This window comes from Sinocyclocheilus rhinocerous, unplaced genomic scaffold, assembly GCF_001515625.1.
Source record: "Sinocyclocheilus rhinocerous isolate Xijiao unplaced genomic scaffold, SAMN03320098_v1.1 scaffold946, whole genome shotgun sequence".
Taxonomy (NCBI): Eukaryota; Metazoa; Chordata; class Actinopteri; order Cypriniformes; family Cyprinidae; genus Sinocyclocheilus; species Sinocyclocheilus rhinocerous.
In genome coordinates this window covers 1657695-1683623 of record NW_015633151.1, presented here as the reverse complement: position 1 = coordinate 1683623, position 25929 = coordinate 1657695, and the positions used below count along the sequence as shown (strand labels likewise).

At 37.1% G+C, this 25929-nt stretch overlaps 1 protein-coding gene across 1 annotated transcript in view; it reads right to left on the bottom strand.

Moving 5' to 3' along the window:
- LOC107743183 (ankyrin repeat and IBR domain-containing protein 1-like) overlaps window positions 1-24579 on the bottom strand; it is a 30218-nt gene extending 5639 nt beyond the window's left edge. The window contains exons 1-17 of the mRNA XM_016556326.1: window positions 24446-24579; window positions 20548-20812; window positions 17777-18077; window positions 16613-16795; window positions 16303-16420; window positions 11945-12153; window positions 9765-9853; window positions 9513-9657; window positions 7578-7744; window positions 6394-6482; window positions 6141-6271; window positions 4617-4751; window positions 4326-4412; window positions 3975-4041; window positions 3581-3726; window positions 3314-3492; window positions 2037-2088 (exon numbers count right to left, since the gene is read on the bottom strand). Coding sequence (XP_016411812.1) covers window positions 2037-2088; window positions 3314-3492; window positions 3581-3726; window positions 3975-4041; window positions 4326-4412; window positions 4617-4751; window positions 6141-6271; window positions 6394-6482; window positions 7578-7744; window positions 9513-9657; window positions 9765-9853; window positions 11945-12153; window positions 16303-16420; window positions 16613-16795; window positions 17777-18077; window positions 20548-20735 — 2286 coding nt within the window. The 5' untranslated portion in view covers window positions 20736-20812; window positions 24446-24579. The remainder of the gene's footprint in view (window positions 1-2036; window positions 2089-3313; window positions 3493-3580; window positions 3727-3974; window positions 4042-4325; window positions 4413-4616; window positions 4752-6140; window positions 6272-6393; window positions 6483-7577; window positions 7745-9512; window positions 9658-9764; window positions 9854-11944; window positions 12154-16302; window positions 16421-16612; window positions 16796-17776; window positions 18078-20547; window positions 20813-24445) is intronic.
- Window positions 24580-25929: the final 1350 nt, after the last annotated feature.

Below are 25929 nucleotides of genomic sequence, written 5' to 3'. Positions count from 1 at the left end.
CAAAAAACATTCATTATTATTATTCTTATTATTATTGAAAAAAAACCTGAGTATAATTTTTTCAGGTTTCTTTGATAAATAGAAAGTTCAGAAGAACAGCATTTATCCTTAAAGAATCCTGAAAAAAATTTACTCAACTGTTTTAAATATTGATAATAATAAAAAATGTTTCTTGAACAGAAAATCAGCATATTAGAATTATTTCTGAAGGATCATGTGACACTGAAGACTGGAGTAATGATGCTGAAAATTTTGCTTTGATCACGGGAATACATTGCATTTTAAAATGTATTCAAATAGAAAGCAGTTATTTTAAATATAACTTTAGCTTTTGCTGTATTTTGGATCAAATAAATGCAGGCTTGGTGAGTAGAAGAGAATTCTTTAAAAAACATTAAAAATCTTAGTGTTTAAAAACTTTTGACTGGCAGTGTAACTGCATCAAAAATAGTGACCAGCATTATTAAAGGGGACATCTGATGCCCATTTTCCACAAGTTGGTATGATTCTTTAGGATCTTCATGAAATGAAATATCTGCAAAATACTTTGGTTAAAAATTCCTCAACGGTCATGTAAAAAAACACAATTTTTACCTTGTCAAAAACAGCTCTGATTATAGCAAGCCAAAACAGTACAACTGGCTGAAGACGGAAATATGCTAATACAGGGGAGTCCGTCAGCGTCATACTGCTCAAAAAATCAAAACATCTTGATAATTGAGACAGTTTAGGTTTTGAAAGAATGAATGGATTTTTATCATTGTAGGGTGGTTGTGTCCACACACTGCTAAGACGCATTTATATGCAAACACCATGTAAAAGTGAATTTTGCATCCGGTGTCCCCTTTAAAAGGTTCTCATTTTATATTCCATTAAAATAAAGAGACAAACAGTGAAACGACATGAGGGTGAGTAAAAGAAGCCAGAATTTTCCATTTTTGGAGAATTAATCCTTTAAGCTCCGCGAATCATGTACATATCCAAACAGTCTGACACTCTGTAATGCCATTTACTACAAAACCAACAAGATATGGCATTTCGGTGTATATGTGTCAGTATAATCTATTTAAGATTTAATTACCAATCATATTCTATACTGCACTTCTTCCAACTTTATTTTCACCATAGGTCGACAAACTCCCAAAAATAAAAAAAAAGTCTTAAATTTAACCAAACTGAAGCTGCATGCAGTAAGCATGCAATAACGGCAGCAAACTCAAAGAAAACATTCCTGAGAGGTACTGCTCAAGCATCAATAATAAAAAAGTTGAATAAAGTGCATCACTATTATTCCTCTTTCTACAAGCCATAAATCCAGAGCAAAATGAAACTGTGCCATAGCCTGCATACATAATTTCAAAAGAAGAGCAGCGACTAGCAATACAGACTGAAGTGATAGACTGGTTCACCTTGGAACGTCTGCAAAAACGCATATTTCATGACCTTTCATGGAACAGTCAAAGCAGGAAACTTCCTTTTGAAGTTACAACACCAAAGGCATCTTTTAGAAGACTATGTCGGGATACATTAACAGAAAAGAAAAAGATCTCACTTTCCAGATGAACGGCATCAGAATTCGTAATCTGGAATGCACAGCAATCGTTTGGAATCTATGAACAGCTGCAATAGAGTATGAACAGAAAAAATAAAACATGCGACCAAAAAAAAGTGGACAATGACATTAGTGATGGAGTGTACATGATAGGCACCATTCCACTGTTTGTTTAGCCGTTCCTGAGATGGGATCTAATGAGGATTCTTTAATACCTGCGGATGGCTTCCTGTATACTGACAGTGCTCTCTCGGATCAATTCCCCCGAGAAAGGCATGATTCCTCTGGATCTTTAGATTAGAACAAAATAGCGGTACACTGTTCAACATTACAGGTCTTTACACATTCACAACTGCTGCAACAGGACTACATCTTGTTCTATAGGCCGATATGCACTGCCAAAACTTCAGGCACCAGCTAAGTAGATTTAACAAAGACACAAGCTATTCCCAAAGTCTCAAAACAAACCAAACAAAAGAGTTACCTCAGGAGAAGCGAAACCCAAGTACTCCCAGTCCCATGTCCCACCAGCAAAACTGCAAACGCAAAAAAGTAGGTTCCATGTGATCCTATACACTGTTAGACTGCAGGTGCAGCTGCGTTACAAATGAAAAGTCACTTTTAAGAAATACAGTACTACTGTTAAAATACAGTAGTAAATCAAAACCCTATTGACCAAATTTACCTTAAAGGGATAGTTCACCCCAAAAATTTAAATTCTGTCAATTATTCACCCTCATGTTGTTCCAAACCCATAAGATCTTCGTTCATCTTCGGAACACAAATTATGATATTTTTGATGAAATCCAAGAGCTTTCTGACAAGGCAACTGAAACTTTCAAGGCCCAGAAAGGTAGTAAGGACATCAATAAAATAGTCCATGTGGCATCAGTGGTTCAACCTTAATGTTATAAAGCTACAAGAATAACTTTTTGTGCGCAAAGAGAACAAAAATAACTACTTTATTCAACAATTTCTACTCTTACGTGTCAGTCTTCGTTCACGAGAGTACCACGACGCATGCGTATGATGCAGCTAACGCAGAAGCCGGCATTCTGACATAGAACCTGGATGTGCTGCGCCTTGTTTTCAGTCAGAGGAATGCATACGCATACGTTGTTGTACTCTCGTGAACGCGCATAGAAGACTGACACAGAAGAGAAAACATTGTTAAATAAATTCATTCTTTTTCTTTTCTTTGCGCACAAAAAGTATTCTCGTAGCTTCATAACATTACGGTTGACCCACTGATGTGACATGAACTATTTTAACGATGTCCATGTGACATCAGTGGTGTGACATCAAAGGTAGGATGATGCATCCTACCTTTCTGGGCCTTGAACGTCTCAGTTGCATTGCTGTCTATAGAGGATCAAAAAGCTCTCGGATTTCAAAAATATCTTAATTTGTGTTCCGAAGATGAATGAAGGTCTTGCGGGTTTGGAACGACATGAGGGTGAGTAAATGACAGAATTTTCATTTTTGGGTGAAATATCCCTTTTACTTCATAGAAATGTGTTTTCTATGTCTTTTAAAAATATAATTTAAAACTAAACTATAAAGTTTCATATGTTTTTTTATACGGTTTTCAACAAAAGTTTACATTTTCAAAAAAATGTTGACCATTAAAACACACATCTTCACACATCTTCATTATTGTTTATTTTTAAAAAATCTATTTTTAAAATATAATTTTCAAGGTTTCTATTTTGCTTTTTTGTTTATTTTTAAGCAGTCTGTAATTCAGGAAGAGGCTCTTACCTGCGTCGAGGGGCTTCAGGCGAATCATTTGGTGCCACACCTCTTGCCACAGAGGCCAAAAACTCCTGCCTCTTTTGCTGCACCAGGCAGGCAGCGCGGATTATCTTATGACGAGGTGTGCGGAGGTAAGGCCGGTTGACTTTCTGTGCAAGATCTTCTGTCACCATTTCCAAGTCAGTCTAACAAGAGGAATAAGAGTATTAAGTTGTCGCTAACGCAGAACGTCCACGGTAAGCATTTCCCATAACTACCATGTGTGTTACTAACCTGCATAAGTTCATATATTTCCTTTTTTGTGCTTTTGGGCTCCAAAAAGAACCCATATGGGTAAGAGCACTTGAGAATACGACGAGTCTTAAGTAGTTCATGCACTGCATCTTCAATGAAAGTAGTATCTGGAGGTCCGCCTTCTCCTGCAACAACACAGTAATACAATATAGGAGTTAAAATCTAATTTAAAAAAAGTCTACAACAAGTATTAAACTTGATCTACTGCTAAATGTAGAAGGAATCACTGTGTGAATGGAAAAGCAAGTTTAATTCTCTATAGAGCACTTTCACTCTGTAAATTTTACCAACTGATACATGGTAGACCATGCATTAACATAGCTTAGAAAAAATTTATTAACATTGATTATATGCTTGAGGTTTTGCATCTTACTTCCACTCAGAACTTTGCTAAGCTGTTCCATCTTGTCTTTGGCCGTTTTAAGCAGAAGTTCTTCCAGCTGTAGGAAAAGATAATACAGATAAAGACCATTTGAGTCATCATGTCACAACTAATGTCAGTCCACATACTGCCAAATGTCTGTTTACTGACCATATGATGCATAAACGGCAAGTAAAAAAAAAAAAAAAACGGTGGGTGGTTATTTGGTTTAAATTGTATCCAGATGATTTCTTCCAGTCAAGGTGGTTTTTGGCCAGACTAAGCTACATTGAGAACCAGACTTCATGGCATTTAGTCAACGACTATGTCAAATCAGGCAGATCTTTGTAGACTTTTTTTTACCTGGTAGCTGTGCTCATGATTCTTAAACCGTGTGTAATAGTGCATGAAGCGATCCAATTCCTGGAAGTTCTTGTGTTTCTTCTCAGCCTGCAAAATACAAAACAAACAAATTAAAAAAAAGTGTGTGTAAATGTGCAGGCTCAGCCATACTCAGTTGTGAGATCTTTTTCTTTCTTCATTATTAAAAACTCTAGAATAACTCTTACAGACAAAACAGCAAATATAACAAAGAGTGAAAAATTTAAGGGGGTCTGAATACTTTCCGTACCCACTGTATGTAAGAATATGTACCTCAACGGTAATCTCTTTAGACTGCTCCTCCACTTGCTGAATGACCTCATAGCGTGTGCAGCGGTAGTAACCTCCTGTAGAGGAACTGTGCTTTTTCCACTCTTCCAGACAGATCCAACAGAAATCATACTTGCACTGTACACACATATATTCTTGATTAACAACACATACATTAAAACAAACCATTGGTCTACTTTTATTATGTCACTAGCAAATGCATATTGGCAGTCTAGCAGGCAGCACACTGGGAGTTGTGGGATTCTGACAGCAAGGATTAAGTGTGTTGCTAGGAAACCATCTCTCACTTTTTATTTTTTGAGTGCTAGTATTTGCAATGTCTTTCCCTGTTTAGTAACCATGTTGCAGGATTATCAAGATTGAATTAACAGTAATGCATTTCTTCCTAAGTCACACACACACACACATTTCTTGAACATTTCTTGTTCTTTAAACAGAGATTTATCAAGATTTCCTCATCAATTATTTTTTAAATGATTTAACATCAATCCACTGTTACGGAGGCAAAACTTTAGAAACCTTATTAACATTCAATTATGATTGTCCTAACATAAAAAGTGACAAGCAGCAAAGCGTAAATTCAATGCTTTCTAATAATCCTCACTGACCCTTCCAATCAGGTTTTCATCCAAAATTCCAGTTTTGACAGTCTTGATTTACCCTTTTCAAGGCTCACAGCCATATTGGTACAATTCCCTCTTGGTTTACTTTTACTGGAAGATAATATTTCATTTATTTTGAGAAACAAAACTCTTCCACTCAGGGAGTCCCCCAGGGTTCTGTTCTTGGCCCCTTCGTTTTCATAATCTATAAACTTTTGTTTGCCACGTGTATTTATCACCAACCATCATGGTCTCAGTTATCACTGCTTTGCTGAGATTTATTCTACCACCTGTTTGGATACACACCCTCCCACTCATTTCGGTCAGTGGCACTGGGAATTTTCTTAAACTAAACACATACAAAGGAGATTTAAAAGTAAGTGGGCCGAAACTCAGATTTGTGTATTGATTTTAAAGTTTTTGTCAATACCTTTCAAACTTCCTTGGTATCATGTTTGACCCTTTGTTCACTTCCAAAGTTCACACCAACTCTCTTGTCAACCCTGCACTCTACACCTCTGAAAAACTCTGTAAATTAACGGTGCACACTATTGCTGAAAAACACAATCACTATAGCAGTCAGATGTCTGTATGCACAAAGGCACAGGTCCCTAAACAAGATCATACCTGCAGATGAAACTTTTTTTGTAGATGCATTTTTTTAATTTGAACTAGCACCTCATGACTACACAACGTTATGTACGAGAAGCTGCAAAAGACACAGGCGCAAGTGGAATGTACAAAATATGGTGACATTAATTTTTATGTAAATATAATGGGCGATATATTGCATCACCAAAAATTATTGAGGTCATGTACATAAATTGCGCGATAAGTCGATATATTGATTATTGCGACAGGCCTACTGGTATATACATAAATCTATTATTATAACACAAATAACCTTGGCACATTGCATGTGGTTACAGCCCTCATTCTTCTGAATGGGAGATTTGCAGTTGGCACAGGGTTTGGCGTTGCTGAGTAACCACAGGCAGTTGGCAGCATCTTCATATGCCTCACTTACACCTGCCACTGAAATGGAAAAAGACAGAAATAAAGTTGCTTGAGGTCCAAAACCATTTTTGGACAGGTAGGAACATTACTTTAGGATATTTATCTTAGTAGTCACTTAAAGTACAGCAAAACAGGCTCACATTCTTCTGGTTTCATATCAGTGACTTTCTGGAGCCACATCTTCCAAGTTTGGCAGTCACATGGTTCATGGGCCTCTCCTTGGCACTCCCTGTGAGGAGAAACACAAGTGTGACGTCAGGCCTAAGCTTGAAGGAAATTCCATTTCTAGTGAATATTTTATTTCTATTCCATGCATTTTAGTTGTTGGTGGTGGAATGGCTTGTGGGGATAAATATGTGTGTCAAACATGAGTGAAAGATTAACTTATGCTGACATATTAACATGGTGTGATGTAACAAATGTTTCGATCAGTTCCTTGTACACTCCAGGTTCAGGAGTTTGAGATGTTCTGGTTTAACATTTAGCATTGTATTTTCCCTGATATCTACTACCCAATTAGGACAGAATGGTGACCTACCAGCTGAGAACCACTGAAATAAAACAATGCTGGCAGACTGTTAACCACAGACGCCTTTTAAACGGCAGCCTCTTACGTATTAGATTCAGTCCATATTCACTCAGACAGATTAAATGTGTGAGAGAGGGGAGGGTGTTTTGACTCAAATGTAATGCTCAGATCTGGCACAGGCAGTGATGAGATACGAGCCCACTGTGTGAGTGTGTGTATATGTCTATGTGTTTGTGTGTTGGGGACATAAGGGCCAGAGCTGTGGGAAAGAGAAACTCAGCCAGCTGCATCGCCAGAGACCACTGTGAGCAGAACATACATACAAACACACATTCTTCCTTCATTTATATATATGTATGTAACATGTGTGATCTTTTCGACAATGTCTCTTTAACATAATTTGCACTGCTAAAATAACTAAGTGCAGAATATGAGTCCATATCTACTGATTGGCTTCATCACTCGGTCTCCTCTCCACCAATAAGCTGGTGTGTGGTGGGCGTTCTGGCGCACTATGGCTGCCGTCGCATCATCCAGGTGGATGCTGCACACTGGTGGTGGATGAGGAGATACCCCCTGACAATGTAAAGCGCTTTGAGTGCCTAGAAAAGCGCTATATAAATGTAATGAATTATTATTATTATTTAGAAATACGACTAATATTATTTCAATACTATTAATATCTGTCCTTTAAATCATGTTAAATTATGCCGTGAACTGGAGATTTCGTTCAGAATTACAAATGGTATAATGGTATAATGACTTGAGAGATTTGTATCAGTAACTGGCACTGACCAGCAGAAAAGATGGCCCTTGCCACAGTCCACTGCAGGGGCCTGGAGGCGAGGGAAACTGAGAGGGTCAGAGGTGCTGGCACCTGGCCCCTGTCCGGCCAATCGCACTGCTCTATCACAGCCAGCCCGCGGGCACCACCGGATGGCAGGATTATTCTCCACAAATGCCTGAGGAAGAACAAGAAAAAGAGTAAAGAGGAGGACGGAGAAAGAATAGAGGAGAAAGCAAGTGAGGGGGGCATTTAATATGCAAAACACTGCCTTATTCTTTTAATATGTGGCTCTCTGCAATTCTCTGATTCTGATATAAAATTACTGAACTGCATATTTGACAATTTTAGACGGCAACATGCAACTTTTATCTCATGTCCTCTTTTTTCTTAACAACAAAAATTTGAATAGAATAGCAAATTCTTTACTTAATGGTTTCTGGCTCTAGTAAAAATAGCCTTGAAGGACTTTAGTGCTAATTTTCAAATAATAAATTAAAGCCATAAAACAGAATCATTGGTTATAAGAACAACAAACCAGCAAGAGATACAAAAAGTTAGATAGGGGTAACTTAAAATAGAACTGCTGATTAACATTAAAAATATTTAAACTTATTTTGTTTTATTATACTACTCTATTGTTCAATAGTTTGGAGTGAAAATATTTTTTGTGTTTGTTTTTGAAATACGTCTATTATACCCACCAAGACTGATCAATTTATTTGATCCAAAATACAGTAAAACAGCAATATTGTGAAATTATTACAATTTAAAATAACTGGTTTATATTTTAATCTATAAAATGTAGTTTATTCTTGTTATGGCAAAGCTGAATTTTCATCAGCCATTACTCCAGTCTTCGGTGTCACATGATCCTTCAAAAATCATTCTAAAATGCTGATTGTTGAAGAAACATTTCTTATTATGCTGCTTAATATTTCTGTGGAAACAATGATACATTTTTAAATCAGGATTCTTTGATGAATATAAAGTTAAAAACAACAGCATTTACCTGAAATGGAAATCATTTGCAATTACCTTTTAAATCACTTCTGATCAACCGAATTCATTCTTGCTGAAAAAAAGTAAGAACTTCTTTTTTTTATTATTATTATTGACCCCAAACTTCTGATTTGTGGTGTGTACAGTATACATAAAAAATGTAACTTGTAAAAATTCCACATGTATATATCTATTTATTTGGTAAGTACATGTAAATAATAGGCAGAATAAAGTATAGTCCAGGTTTCTCTCAGGATTTATTCTGCAATAAAATGATCAGCTGGCTGTACATTATGCCTTAAATATTAATCATTATCAGATGGAACTGAATGATTTCTGAACTTTCTGTCATGTAAAGTTTTGAGAATTTGCCATAAAACTTCGCTGATTAAACAAAAACTACAAATATTTTGTCCTTTTCGGTTCATCTAATTTGCTGAGTCTATTTATGATGCTGGGATCTGAGTTAATTTTTACCAACAACTCCAGAAGTCCGTTAGTACACTCTGACCCTACAAATGGCAACAACAGAGCTCAGACGCCCCTGTGGAAGATTCAACATCACCATGGCAACATAATGAAAGGCTTGGGACTCCACAGCGTGAGAAGTGTCATTCTCAGACATTCTTAAATGAGAACTGCCATTGTTACAGTTACTTCAACCCTCTCAGCTCCCATTTCAATGCTCCACCGTTCTGGACTGACGACTTCACAATAACACTAAACACATAAACTTCACTGAGAGGACTGATCTGTGTGACTGGAAAACCACCTATGAACGCAGAATCACAGGGTTTGAATCAAAACTGGGGCCTAATATTGACTGACTGCTGAACTGCTTAATCTATCTTCCTGTTTAACTCACCACATCACTGAACAATACAATTACAACAGTATCTATGAACATAATTAAGACTAATGTGTATCTAATCATGCAATTATACCTTGATGTCAAACTGCAGATAACGTTTGTCCATCTCTCTGGACACAATGCTCTCAATGATCTCAACAGGAACCAGCTGGAAGCAGTCAAAAGCTGGGCAGAAGATATTGTGGGCCTCCCCCTCCTGAATCTTCATATTCAGGAAACTGCCAAGGGCAAAGTACACATGACCGTTACAGCAGTAGTGAGAACTGACGGTGATTGTAATGTGACTAAAGCACTGAATCAAAGTCTCCAAAGAAAACACCCTCACCTTTCCCAGCATCCTCTGCAGAACTCATGACCACATGGAATATCAACAGGCTCCTCAAACATGGAGGCTGCACACATACAAATGCCGCACTGACAGCGGAGAACAAAACAACATTTGTGAGAAAATATCTACATAGTATACCTAGCTATCAAATACATTCTATACATGAAGCAGTATAAAATGGGTCAGAATAATAAACATTTGATGAAACGACGTTTGGCCATTTCATCTCATGACAAACTACACTATCCAAGAAATTTTGTCAAACTCCTCGTGCATATTTAATGCTTATCAAGTTTGTTTCTAGCATAGACTGTGGCATTATTGTGAAAGTGGTGATCATGCACCCATTTTTAGGCTACAGGGTCAGGCTTTTTATTGATACATGAAAGAACCGATCGTGCTATGACATACTGAGAGTGATCGCTCATGAACCAAGCTCGCTTCACAAAGCAACAGGTCTCTTAGAAATTATAGTCAATACTGTGTGATATGTTGGTAAGTTTGTGTCCAAATCAACGTACCTTTTAACTAATCTGTCATTTTAGCACTCATACACATTTTTACCAATAAATTTCCATGACCTTTCCATGACTTTTGAGAAAATATTAATGACCTAATGTTGCATTATTTTACAAGAATAAAAATGCATTCAAATTTATCATAACTAAGATGACTATTAATGCTACTGTTTTCTAAAAGTTTAAACTGTTTTAACTTTGCATGGCTTTCTATACATCTCTTGTGTGAGACGTGAGTGCAGCAGTCATATTTGTCTGTCTAAAAATGCGCTGAATATGCGTTGTGTGTGAATGGCTTGGTTTCGGTTTTGCCTATATCGTGCACTATATCGATCATTTTTTCTATCGATATCGAAGAAGGTGTACCGTCGATAAATATTGATACCGTTTTATCGCCCAGGCCTAACTGAGTGCACAGAAAACCGCCTTTGGAGCATGCAAGTACTGAATGGCTTAAAAAGACTTTAAAAGATGCAAATGATACATCTTTGTGACAATGCAACAATGATGCTATTAGGCAAGTGACAGTTCTGTCAACTGTCCCGAAATGCGAGTGAAAGTTTTGTATCGCGGTGTGCAGCAGCTCTTGTAGTGCAGATGAGATGCGCCGATGTGAAGCAACTTTGAGAGAGTGAAAGAGAGAAGACGCTGTACAGCTGAATCACTCACATGGTTTTCAAATGACTGATGTAATCTGACAGATGTGTATATTTTTACACTTATCTAACCTACATGTTGAATAAAGGTGTGCAGGAATTTCCCTCATTTTAAAATCGTAATCTGCATGAATGAGTATAACTATGCGAACTATGCGATATATGCGCAATCCCTCACTGAAATTCGGGACCTGATGAAGCATAATTCTATTACACAGAGATGTGTGAAATACATTTCCATGCCTTTTCTAAAGATTTATGGGTTTATTTATTTTTCCAAAACTTTACCAGACCTGGAAATTGCTGTTTTAAAGTTCCATGTCTTTTCCAGGTTTTTCAGAACCATACAACCCAAATATGACACAATAACCCAAATCTGTCAGAAGCACAGGATGCAGCAACAAAACTAATGATACTTGGATCTGAATTTATAAATTGATTTGAGATATTTGTATGGCTGAATTTAATCATTGGAACTTAGAAGCCCAACATGGGTTAAAAAAATCTATCATAGAATTATTGCCGATTTGACTTATTAGTGTTTGTATTTTCCTGTGCGTTTTATTTAAGAAAAACAAAACTTTTTGCAAATGCAAAATATGAAGAAAATGTTGTTAGGGCTACATTTTCATCTACAAAAATATTTAGGTTTATCTGTAGGTGAAAGTTCAACCTTGGTATGAATATGGATTTATAGATATGCACTGTGTAACAATATTTTGAACAGAAACATTTATGATTGGTATCCTTCATACAACACTATTTAAGAAATAGTAGTAGAGGTAAATGTATTTTCAGGGGCACACTGGTTGTAATTCACTGATCCCGTTTAGGAGATTTGAACCTACAACCTATCAGTAGCCCAGATCAATCCCCATGGCTACACCACCCAAATGTATCACTTAAGCATTAAATTTTATTACATTAAGACTAACTATTGTACATCATTCTCCACAGAAGAGGCTGTACAATCACTAATAGAGGACCAAATCTGATCCCTCACCAAGGAGCAATCATCATCAGCAGGGGTCAGGCTGATCTCGTCCGGGGAAGTGATGGATGAGCGAGTGGTGCGAGGCGTACGGGGCGAGGGCAGGGTGTCCCAGGTGTTGTAGCCTCTGGGCGGGGGAGTTGGCATCTGAACGCCTGAGCGCTGACAGCAGTTTTCAGCATTAGACATCCAAGCTTCCAGGAGTTTCTCTCTGTCCCAGTCTAAATTTCAAAGGGAAACTTAGGTCAGTGTGCATGGCAAAAAAAAAAAAAATGAAGAGTCACACAATTCTAAAAATGCACATTATTTCACCTATCAAACGGCTTTTTCAGTGGAATTTGTAGCTGATTCAAGAGTTTAAACAAGGCTGTTCTTCTGGGCTGAAAAACCTACCCAGATGTTCAGTAGGTTGTTTTCCCACATGATATGAGAGCACTTGTTTGTCTTGATATGAAACCTGCCAGTCATGGCTGGTATACTCCCACATGGGAGGAAAAAAAGGAAGTGAAGTATGCTTTTAGCAATAATGAGTAACCATTAAAATGCATGTCAAGACATTCATTACTTAAAAGGTGCAAAGACATTCACTTCTTTTTTAGGCTCCAGTTTCCTCTTCCTCTAGTTCAAGAGATGGTGGCGACATATAAAAAGGACATATACTTTGATATCTTTGAATGAACTTATCGGTCAACATCGATGAAGTGTGCTGGGGTAAGAAAAGATAAGAAATGACACTTCCCAGAGGAAATCCTGGAGACAGATTCCAGACGCTAAAAGCAAGATAACAGTCTAAAGTCCAAGGCCAAACACAAACAAATACAACCAAATAAAACTTGCTTCCAAAGAAAGAGGTCAGATTTTCCCAAATGAAAATCCTCAAAGTGCATTACACCTGCTAGCCCAACTGTTTGTGCTCTACCATCGTATTTTCAGGAGTCAAGAGTGTGAATTTGGGTTTAAGATTAAAAGAAGGTGAAACTGCATATTTGAGCCTCGGCTGGTGGTCTCCAGAGAGGCCGTGGCAATAATAGCAGCGCACATGAATCAGAGCTCTGCCCTTTTCTCCCATGGGCTCTAGTCATCTGGAACAAGGCCTGCTAGACAGGCTGCTCACATAATTGGAGATTATTAAAGAAAGCACTGATCCAATTATGAGTCTAGTGCCAGAGAGTTTAGCAGCTCTAAACAAGAGTGCTCTTGTAAAATTAAGGGGAAGGAAGCATCTAGGTCTGCTTTGTGAGCATGGATGCTTTTCAGATCCCTCCAAGGACAATACCATACCTGTTTCCAACAGCTGTAAATGCACATGAAGCTATATTCTTCATGAGTTAGGAACTGGAAGGATTGCGTCAGAATGAACCTAATAAGCAGGCCTGCACAGAATATGTGCCCACAGATGTACACAGAATTCAAACGGCCATCCCACACAAAGTTTTACAAATTTGCATGTTTGTTTGCTAAATAATAGTCAGAAGCACTGTATCCGTTCAAAGCAAATTACAAGCCTTATCAGGTTTTTGAGTCAAGTGTGTTTGATGATTCTAGGAAAAAACAAAAGTGTCCTAAACACAGTGAAAGTTGGTCAGTCCAATCAACTCACACCTTCCACAGATGATTTGCTTTAAACTTAAATCTGTGTCATCATTTACCTGTGCTCAAGTCACTTGTCAATCAAATGACTTTTTTTCTTGTGGAGAAAAAAAAAGACAAATTAAAAATATGTTCCCACAAATGAATTGGTGGTCATGTTTTAATAATTCATTCCATTGTTTTAGTTAAATCGTGCCAGAATATACTAGTTTGGTCCCTCATTTTAATTTAGTTCAATTGGGGCCACAATATAGTTTTTTCCCCCCACATTTCATGTGTAAGACTCCGAAAAAGGAGTAACTATAAAAATGTCATAATACTTTAGATAAGGGAACACATACTCACAATTAACTGAGGTTTTCCATCAATAAATCTACTAATTTGAAGCTAATTAAGAGCAAGTAAGGTAGTTGTTGTAGTAGTTTGGTTTAGGCATGTGGTCAGGTTAAGGGATCTAGAATATGGTCATGTAGCATAAGGCATTATGTGCTTTTTAAGTACTATTATACAGCCAATATGCTAGTAATATGCATGCTAATAAGCAACTTGTTAATAGTAAATAGTGTTCCCTATTCTAAAGTAGGGTCTATATAACCGGTATGTACTAGAACCGAATCAGAACGCAGATTTCGGTGCCTCATTTCGGTGCCACTTAAAGGCACAATATGTAAGATTTTTTTTAATTAAAATATCCAAAAACCACTAGAACAGTGTTATATATTTTGCTGACTTGTGTAGTTACATTATCCCAAATGTTTCAAAGAATGTTTAAATCCAGAGAAATAAGCAATTTTAACTAGTGACACGGAGCGTGTCCATAGTGTCATTGTGTCGCCTGCCAATGACGTTATAGCCCCTCAATTTCCGGTTTTGTTTTGTAGAAAACATGGAAACACCAAAGACACTTTAATATGTTGTGCGTTTTATTAGACAGGTGACGACCGCACAGAGTAGCATTATAACAGAACTTTCAAACGTATCTAGTATGATAAAACAGCGCTGCTTTTTTTTCCCACATACGCACGACCGGAAGGAGCGGAAGCAGTCGACTGTGGCATAATAAAAGCTCTGCTGCTTTCGAGCCGTGTGTCACGCTCGTTCAGCGGGCCTCGTTTCTCTTCAACGGCTTTCAGCCTCACCCTGCTTCATTCTACTACGTTAATAAATCATTAGCTCATCCATGAACATGATTTCTGCCCGAGTCCCGTCAGATTGCATCGGCTGTGGTGATGAAGACGACAACTCCCATGATTCCACACTCAGTCACGGCGTCATCAAACTACGCCTTTGTCTCTTTGTTTATTTTGAATACGCGCCCTCTAGCGGCGAACATTACATATTGTGCCTTTAAATGCTTGAGCGGTCGATTGAAATATTTGTTCTCCGAAACGGACGTAAGGATCACCGGCACCGCACGTGAAAAATAATTTCTCGACTGAGAAAATTCACAAACGCAAGTCGGAAAGCTCTAATAATACAAATCCAACACATCTTTGTAGTAACGTGAGTGTCCATGTTGTTTTCACATTCCGACTTAAAAGCACAACTCGGGAAATGAAAGCATCTGAGGAGCGCGTGAATGCAGCAATTACACTTGCTCTGATGGCAGCAGGCAGATACCGTTAGCTAGCTAAGCTAAACATTCTTAAATTAAAATGCCTAAAGCTAAACTTCCCTTGTAATGACTTGCAATGAGAAGCGTTTCTAAACCTGTTATCCAACAAAAGAGAACACTATAACGTTTTTCTCCACAACTGCTTCTTTTTGTGATCTGATGTGGCTTCTTGTCACAGAATGAGGCAGAAAATAGGTTCTATACTGTAAAAAGCATATGGTAAAAAGACTATGTCGATTAGCAATGGATTATAAATATACTTTTTGTCCATATTAGCAAAGAGTATAGGGATTTCCTGAGTCCTATTACTTCTGTGATGCACATGTGGAGTTTCTGCGCGAGGGCGCCCTCTGGAGTCCAGTATGAATAAAACAGACATTAAATGTGTTTATAGCGCTCAACAATGGCCAATCCATCCTATTTTGGGCATTTATTTAATTTTTTCAAGTATCGGTTCAGGCACTGGTACCGTTTTAAAAGTATCGATTTGGCACCGGTATCGTAAAAAAAAAAAAAACGATACCCAACCCTATTCTAAAGTGTAACCAAAATGTCAAAGCTGATCTTTTCCATAAAATACAAAGGCATGATGGTCACTGGCTGTCAAAAAAAACAAAACAACAGAACAGAATAAACCAAACAAAACCAAACCAGAACAAGCAAGCCGGTCACACTTTAGGAAAATTGTGTGTCAATGATGCAAAATGACACACAATTTTCCTAATTAATGCTGTTCAGTTGCTTTGACACAATCTGTATTGTTAAAAGCGCTATATAAATAAAGGTGACTTGACTTGACTTGACTTTATTATAAGGTCCAATTATCGCTATTAACAAACCAATAACTAAGACTTTTGCCTCAATAAACTACTAATTTGCTGCTTATTAATATTTAGTAAGGTAGTTGTTAAGGTTAGGTATTGGGTAGGATTAGGGATGTAGAATATGATCATGCAGAATATGTGCTTTATAACTACTAATAAACAGCCAATATGTTATAATAGCAACTAGTTAATGAAAATTGGTCCCTATACTAAAGTGTTACCAACAAACCAAACCAAACAGAGTTTTCAGCTACCAACTCTCAACAAATTTTACCAAAATTCAATTTGGGCCAGCCAACAGCAGTGAATATAATATCTTTGAGTGTTTGACACAATCGTACCATGAGCCCGAAGAAGAGCCTCTGCGGTGAAGAGAGGAGCTTGCAACATATCTGCCGTCTCAACTATCAACATGTCCTTCAGTCTCCTGAGGTCCTGCACTCGCAAACCTTCATAAAACTGAAACACAGTAACACGGTTACGTGTTAAACATTGAATCAAGAGGGAAATCAGTATTCAGACATCTGCATCAAACTCTTCTATTTTTATTGGTCTAAAAAATGCAGATTAAAATCTGACACATCTGGACACCAGGGCTTGAGGCAAATGTTAATGTCACAAGAAATTCCAGAGTTTATTTGGAGAGCTCACCTCCCTGCGGTCTAAGGCTGCATACTCTGCATCAATATCCTCTGCATGGGGGTCAGTGGAGAAGACCATCTGAGACTCCAGACTAAGTGCAAGCTCCTTATGGTGCTGCCTTTCTGCACAGTCACATGGGGTCTCCTTGTTTTCATTCTCTGCAAACAGGTCTGCACCACGCTTCACCAGAAACTGCAGGAAGAGGGAAATACTGTTAATATACAGAGGAAAGATCAATAGATTAACAATGTCATGACATGAGGATCCAAATAAGGTTTAACTGAACTAAGATAGCATACAGTACCTTTTGGAACATACGCCATTATACACAAATAGCAATATTTGCCACATTTTTTTGTGATATGTAGATATGGAAGAATTGTTTGTGTGTTTGAGCTCAGGTAAAGTATTGAAGATCAATTCCAGGAAGTTTCAAAACATAAATCAGTTATATTTTACAATAAAGTTATATATGTTAACATCAGTTAATGCTACAATCAACATGAAACAATTAATAAAAAAACGTTACAGCATTTATTCATCTAATTTTAATCTAAATTGCCTTTTTTATTTGTATATACCTGAATACATTTTAACTTTTCAAGATGTATAAATTATTTAAAATTAGTTCACCTGTTATGAACATGAACTAACAATGAACAATAGTATATTTATTATTTAACATTACCTATAAAATAATTAAAAGAAAGGCATGCTGTTCAATGCATTTATGTATAATGTATTAACTAATGTTAACCTTATTGAACCTTATTATAAAGTGTTACCCAATAAACACTTTTTAGAATAAAAACTGTTTAATCATTTCTATTGTCAAAACAAAGATTCCCAAATGTTCCAGATCAGGGATCTCAATTTCAAATCACCTTGTGCCAACTAGCCAGGTGGTCAAAAAAGGTAACCCAATGAAATGTAGATAGGGGTGTGCAATATGATATTAATTAACATGAACGATTAAAATGTCTCCACAGTTTTGCCATTACAGAGAGATTGCTAGTGCTGCACCTATTCTGGTGTAGTCAGGTGCTGTGTCCAAAAATTGTTTCCTATTCACTATATCGAGTTCACTATATGGAAAGAGTGAATCAGAATGATTTTGGACACACAACTGTGTCTGTATGTATCGACAGTGTTTGATAATCGTGCTACATGTACCTCCACACACGTCTTCATCCCTGAGGCAGCAGCGTAGTGTAGTGGTGTGTTTTTCTTGTTATCGGTGGCACTGACGTCAGCACTCTCATATTCACCACGGTCCAGTTTGGCACCGGTCCACTTTAGGATCATCTGGAGGCACTCAGCCCGTCTGCGTTCATCTTCATAGGGACGGGCTAGTCGCGGCTGCAGCACCCCTTCAGATAGCAAGATATTTGGCCCCATGCATAACACATGCAGTGTGGTCTCATTGTGCATGTTACGTTTGTTGGGGTTCCCGTCCTTGCTGAAGAGGAAGGACCTGTGAAATTATGGCATGGTGGATGACAAATGAAAAAAAATTAGCAGTCATAGGTTCTCAATTGGTTTTGGTTTAAGAAACCAGATTTTAGGGATGTATTGATAATGAAATTCTGACAATAACAATATGCCAATGATTATTTTTACACCACCCCCATACAGAACATATAACTTTCCAAAAGCAAACTAACATGAGTCTCTTTCCAACAACTATACATTTTGAGCAACACTGGCCTGCTGATTCAGACCCAGAATCTTCAGCACATTTGCAGTTGAAACAGCTGTTTTGCCTTAAAATAACTTTCAAAGATCGGCCCCTAAAATTCCACACTTTTTAGGCCAAAGAGTTTCACACTGGGCAGGAAAAACAGCAGAATGTAATGATTTGTGTACATGATCGGAGTACTTCTAACAGTTTGAAAGCATTTAAGAACCAAGGAAATGTTGTATCATTTATAAAATTCTGCTTGGAGCCTGACAGATGTGTGTGTCAGATTCAAATGTTTTGCGGGTCACTGAAATATAAGAGTGTCTGCAATAAGGAAATGGAATAATTTTGCTTAAAACCAAATTCTTCAAAATCTTCTCTCTGTATTCATGTTGGTTTCATATGGCTTTGAAAATATATATACCATTTCCAAAAAAGGTAATAGTTAAATGTCATGAGGTATTGAAGGGATAGTTCACCCAAAAATGCAAATTCTGTCATTAATTAGGCCTACTCGTTAATTACTTATAATTACCTCATGTGGTTCCAAACCCGTAAAACCTTTGTTCATCTTCGAAACACAAATAAGATTTTTGATGAAATCTGAGAGTTTTCTGACCCTGCATAGACATCAATGCAACTGAAATGTTCCCAAGCCCAGAAACGTAGTAAGGACATAGGTAAAACAGTTTGTGACATCAGTGGTTCAATAGGAATTTTACGAAGTTACGAGAATACTTTTTTATTCAACAATACTTCTCCTCCTCATCCCGTCTGCCACCATTTTGGAGAGTACCACGACGCATGCGCGTGCTTTACACTGTATGTAAACAACACAACAAACAACGCGGCATGGCTCTACCCAAAATGGCAGAAGACAGTAACTCAGGGGAGAAGAACTGATGAATAAAGTCATTTTTGTTTTCTTTTCACACAAAAAGTATTCTCATAGCTTCGTTAAATACGGTTAAACCACTAAGGGGTGCTCCGATTGATCGGCTACCGATCACTATCGGCCGATAAAGGCCGATCTCAAAAAACCGATCTCAAGCTGATGATGCTGCCGAAAGGTTTGGCATGGCATGCAGCGGCACCGTCTTAATCTCTGTCCGGCGCGGGTAAAATAATTATAATGCTATATTTCTTCATTAAATAACTTATAAAGTAATTTGAAAACCTTGTGTGAGACGTAACTTCATAAACAGCGTGAGTGAATCGCCACGCGCTCTCTCTCTCTCTCTTTCTCTTTCTCTCTCAAAATACGCAAATGAAATAATGTGTTTTTTTAACCTTAAACAGCATAAACACATTTCATTACACCAAATACACAAAATAATGTTCTTTTTAGCAACATCATATGACCCCTTTAATATATAAATCTAGAAGTAAATGCAAAAGTAAAAAGCATTGAATAATGTGTTGCGTATATTTATTGTGTTTAAACATGTTTAAACAAGTATGAATTCTAATGAATTCTTAATTCATAAATATCATTACATCTTCAGGTAGCTGCACCACATCACATTTAACTAACATCGTCTTGTCATGAAAATGTATTTTAAGATATTTTAAAACACTTATTGACAGAGTCATAATGGTCTTCAGGTCATCTTTATGGTATAATTTCTTGCGTAAAATTTTCTTTTGCATTTTTTCATGTTGGAGCCCATGATTTGGCAGACAGATGTTTTTAACAATTCCTAAATTTATATTAACATTTTAATAAGCAGGGAAGCAGAATATTTTTATAAGAAATAATATTAAAAGCCTATGCCAGACTACCTAATATGGTTTGTAGTCTATACCCAAAAAATATCAAAATTAATTTTAATTCAGAAATTGAAAATATGCATATCATAGAAGGTTTATTCAAGCTGTTGCATGTAAGTTGCATTTTTAATGTATTTTAATAAATTTATGGATGACAACAAAACAGTGCTATTAACACATTAATCACAGCTACAGATAAATAAAAACTATGAAATGCAAAAAACTGTGAAAATATCTCAGAATATCTTCTTTTGTGTTTCACAGAAGAAATAAAGTCTTACAGTTTTGAAACAACATGAGGGTGAGCACATAATGACAGATTTTTTTTATTATTTTTGAATGAAAATTTACATGAAAATAAGAAACAAAACCATTAAGTTAAACATTAAATCATTAAACATCTGGAAGTCAGAAAGCCATTCGGTAATGATAGTTTAAATGAAAAATAAGCAGAATGGCAAAATACTAAATATTACTGAAAGCCATGTCTTACCTGAGTATGCGCGTCATGGCATGTCTGGCAGCATAATGGAGCGGGGTGTTGTGTTGGTACGGTTCCCCATATGAGGTGTTGGGGTCCAGAGACTCTTTGAACTGAGGGTTGCCCTCGTAGAGCTGATAGCCCAGAACCTCATCTCCACTGATCAGTGCTTTGCGGAACTTGGTGGCCGTGTTCCCCATCTCTCGCTTCTCAGGTCTCCAGAACGATCAGACCTCTTCAGCCGGTGGGTCCACAGATAGCCGACATTGTGTGCTTCCTGGAAATAAGAATAAAGCAAAGAATGTGTCCACTGTACTTCATCAGATAGGAGTCAGCTACATCATATAGTAAACATCGGAAAAATCTCCAACTCCACCACAAGGCATGTTAATAAGCAAAACACAAGCCAAAGGAAAATAAATCCTATTTGAAGTTGTGATAAATGTATAACCTTTACAACCACGTGCAGTACAAATCTGCAGGAACAGGCCTGAAGTGCTTATTAGAAGCAAACTGACTCTCCACCATAACCAAACAGCACTTACAAAACAAAATCACGCGTTTAACCACATGAGAGGCCTGACAGAAGCAGATGCTAAACATGTCCCACTTCACATGTGTGCCCTTTAGAAGACCTGCAATAGCGTAGCCGCTTCTAAGAGCTGATCTAAAACCAGCGCATCTACGCCAATCCTTGTCAACCTTCCAGAGAGAAAAATGAAAACAGGTCTTGGATCAGAAGCAGATGGCTAATTGTCTCAACACACTGACTAATTCTCCACAGGAGCTTGTGAGGAACGAAACAGACTTCCTCCAGGAACACTAGGGGCTTCCGGCTCCCTTTGCCAAATGCTGTCGACATACTGCGAGCAGGTTCTGTCGAGGGGCAGGATTCAGCAGGGCAAAAGTTATGCCCCCACAAATGCCATCTGTCAACATGGACACCTGAGGTGTCAGCTGTATTCATATTTACACCGACTTTATGAATATAGTATCCCAACAGCAGAAAAAATAAATAGGGCCATTTACAAAAACTGACTCAATTTCATCACAGACCGGCAACCTCATGGGTAAAACACAACTCGTCTGGCCTAGTTTCATGGTTAACCTTTTTAACCTTGCATTGGCTTATACAGAACGATAAGTGTGAACTATATTTTAAAGAGGGGTGTCAAAACATTAAAGGGATGGTGCAGGTAAAAATGACAATTCTGTCACAATTTGCTCATCTTGACATTGTTCCAAACCTGTTTGACTTTCTTTCTTCTGTGAAATATAAAATGTTGGAGAAGCCGTAGCTCGCTGACAAGCTACGCAATAGCGCGTTCATAATCGCAGATTAATCGCCTGCGATAATGAATGCGATATTGCGTAGCTTGTCAGTGAACTACGGCTCTGTGTAGTAAATGCCGCTCCATCTGAATGCACATGATGGAGATTTACTACTAATCACAGAACCGGCTTTACTGACGAGATGTGCTTGACAATTGCATGCGATTTATCATGCAGCCCTAATCTTGTTTCCCTGTATGAAAAAAATAGTGGAGAACATGCCTGTCCGAGTGCCATAAATATTCTTTTTCCAAAGTTTGAGTGCCTGTAAATCAGGAAGTATTAAAAACTCTCTTAATAAACTTCTTAGTAAAGTTCTTAATAAACTTTTCTTTTTGTAATCTCCATTTTTAAGGCCCTGTATGGTTCAATCCCAGAGACATAGCCCAATGTGACTCAATGTTCAATTTGTGGAACTTTACCCATTTTTGATGTTGAAAACCAAATCTGGTCACTTTGCATATGGCTGATACACACTGAAAAGTGTTTTTTTCCCCATTTTTGAACAGTCACCACTGCCATATAATGCAACAAAGATTGCTAAAATTGTCATTTTGACCCCCACCCCCACAAAATAGTGGATTACTCAGCGATGACATTTAATATTTTGGCTTTTATCACTATACATGTTTATCTTTCTTCAGAAAAAATATTGACAAAAGAAAAAATTTGAGCCGGGGCAAATTCTGAAATTTGGTTGATTTGACACGGAATGACCCTTCTATTTTATGGACCAAAAAAAAAAAAAACACTGAGGTCGGTGCCGATAGCCTCGTGCCAACATACAGCCTTATATACATACACACATACACTGTGCTTTGGGTGACCCGAGTTAGAGTCCCGGCTCACAGTCTTTTCCCAATCCTGACCCCCCCATCCCCCCCTCCTCATTTCCTGTCAGTATATACTGTCCTATCCTAATAAAAAAAAAGGCTAAAATAAATGTAAAAAAATATACGATTTTAAGAATATTTCCCAAAATATCTTCTTTTATGTTCCACAGAGGAATGAAAGTCATGCCGTTTTGGAATGACATGAGGGTGGGTAAATGATGGAAGAATTTTCATTTTTGAATAAACAATCTCTTTAAGCTTCTCATTGGCCAAATTTACAAAAATATGTTTAATTCAATCATTAAACATTTAGAAACCTGAAAGCCAGTCGGTTATGATAGATTAAAACACACACATCATTCTATTCTTTTTATATCAAAGTGCCCCAGATCTGCAGGGCATTGTAATACACTTGTCATGTCTAACCTTACAAAAATATATTGAAATGGTAACCATAATTTCCACTATAAAACGAGAGTTATGTTATGAATTTGAGAGTTAGTATTACATAAAACCACAATAATTTCAAAACCCCCCACAAAAAAAAGTGCACTCACTAAGTTTTTGTTTATTAGTTGTTTAGTACCAGCTGTACTTGTTGAATACGTGTAGTATGAGATGTGAAATGGAGCAAAATGGACAAGTCTTGTTCGTTTTGCTCCATTTCACATCTCATACTACATGCATTCATATCATGTACATTTTTGGATTCAATTTCAATCATTTCTGTGTGCAAAATAAGCTTTTAATTATTATTGCCATCTCTGTCAATTGCATAAGGTTAATCACGTGATGTAAGCATGGCAGCAGCCACAAGTGGGCGACCCTCTTCATGTAGAATAAAACAGCTTTTTCTAGAAGCCCAAGTTATGTTGGCCCTTCATCTTATGTGGATCATTTAAATAAAAATTCTCAAAAGTGTTTCTCTATGTTTAATTTTTTTATTAGCACAAAAGCCGCAAAAGAAAGATCACAGAAACACTTCTGTCACAGTTCGAAGCATATGTCATATTAAATCTATTACAGCTCTAAGGTAGCAACAATAGCTGTAGTAACTATGGCATTTTGGCGCGGAATCTATGGTTACCATGGTAACTTTTGCAAGGGTATTATGATACGTTAACGTTTAATTTCCCCGGTTGGAGAGTGAAATGCTCAGCATGCAGGAAGTCAGCTGTTGTGTGTGTGCTGCTCCAGATTCTTTGCGCTGTTTATAGCCAAACGTCGATTTCCTAGAAGGGGCTGGGCGACGTGTTTACAGCCTCTGTTATTTACATACACATTACATAGATTACACACTCAAATCACGAGAAAATAGCCACTGGACTGTGCAGTCATGTGTTGCAAAACATTATTATTTACGTTGACAAAAATAGTCACCGGGGCGTGTTTTCAGCTGAGTAGCCGGCCACTGTTTCTAATAGCTGGATGGTTTTATTTTCCATGCATTCCTTATGGCGCATCTGTTACTTGTAATTATAAAATCAATACAGGAGCTGTCCGCTTTTCTAGCTCGTTTATGTTCAGATCATTCATGATAACTGAGTTAGCTTGGAAACGTGACATTATCCAGATGTTACATCAGATAGAGAGAGATACAGAGTGTTTATATGCATAACTATAACAAATAAATGCAACCAGTCGATTTGTTGTTGTGACATATAAGCGTATTAATAATACTGCATGTCGTTCCAAACAAGTCATTTCTCCGATGAAGCACAACAAAATGTACATAACCTACTTACCCAGTTAGCACGACGATAGCGGTCGTTTTTCCTCTTTCTGACCCTGAATAATTTAGCGCTTATCTGATGAAACTGTTGACTCTAAATAAAAATCTGCCTCTCGCCTTTGTTGTGAACGGTCCTCGGCCGCCGTGAAGCCTTCCTCAATCACGCCGTTGCCTTCGCTAAAATTGAGTATTTCAAAATAAAAGCCCCATCACTTGCGCTCCCGTTAGAAAAGTACCGAGCGCTGAGAAACATACGTAAAGGAAAGGTGGTCTTATTTTAAGCATGACTTTTTGGAACTTAAGGTACTTTTCCACACACAACAGACACTTTTGGCGGAAATGGTTACCGTGTTTCTAAAAGAAAATAATCTTTAAGTATGCTACACACTTTGCTTTTGCTTTGCATATTAAAAAAGTAATTCAATGGTAAATTAGATAAATAAATGTCAGTTAATGACTTCCACTGGAGATACTTAACGTTTGGCCAGCTGCCCTATGTTATTTTATTAAATTAATTAATCATGTTGGAACAGTTAAAATCGCTGTGATATTAAATTATTATTTAATTAAATTCCGTTTATACGTTTGGCTATCAACGTGCGATGCTGGTAATTAAGAAACAAACTCATCAAACTCACTTTGAATTTACATAGCCTATATAGCCTATATATATATATAATCTGCAAAAGTCTATTTTATTGTTCCCTTCGCAAGGAATGGGTAATGGTAATAGGGATTTGCTTTAAAGGGCCTCCTTTCATGTCTGTAGGTGCCATAAAAATGATTAAAAGTTAGGCTACATAAAAGTTAATGGTTTAAAAGTCATTGCAACTTTAATCCTTTAGGAACTGTTTTAATAAATATTAAAGTCTTAAATGTTATTTAGATATTTTTTATGTCATCTTCACCCCAGATATGATGCTAAAGTATAGCATCACCAGAATGCTCTTGCCCTTATAAAACCAAAATTATGACGCAATTCAATAGAGATAAAACATTAAGGTTAAACACTGCATAGATTAATCGTTCTGTTTCGAAATAAAAGACAACAAAAAAACTGTGTTTAACTGTGTGCATAACTCTACATAATTTGCGTAACTAAAATACATTTTAAACCTAATGCAAAAGAGATTAGATTGAAAATATGATAATGCTGAAATTAAACACCAGATGGCAGTGTTGTAAGAAAAAAAATGTATTCCTCGTGCATCACGTTTTAAATATGTTTCACGTTGAAAATTCATCAAATGCAGTAAATATTGTTTGATTTTGAGAACTTACGGCTAACATTATAAATACCTATGTATCTTTAACTACTATGTATCGTTTCTTTATTATTACCTTAAGAGACTCCATACCTAACGCTGAAGGAGCAAAACAGCAATTTACCAGTGTCCTATTTAATTAGGATGAATGGAGAAATTTTTAACTTTCTTTTCACTGTCAAATTCTGAAGTTCACTGTGTACACATCAGATACACATTACCTAGTGTCACA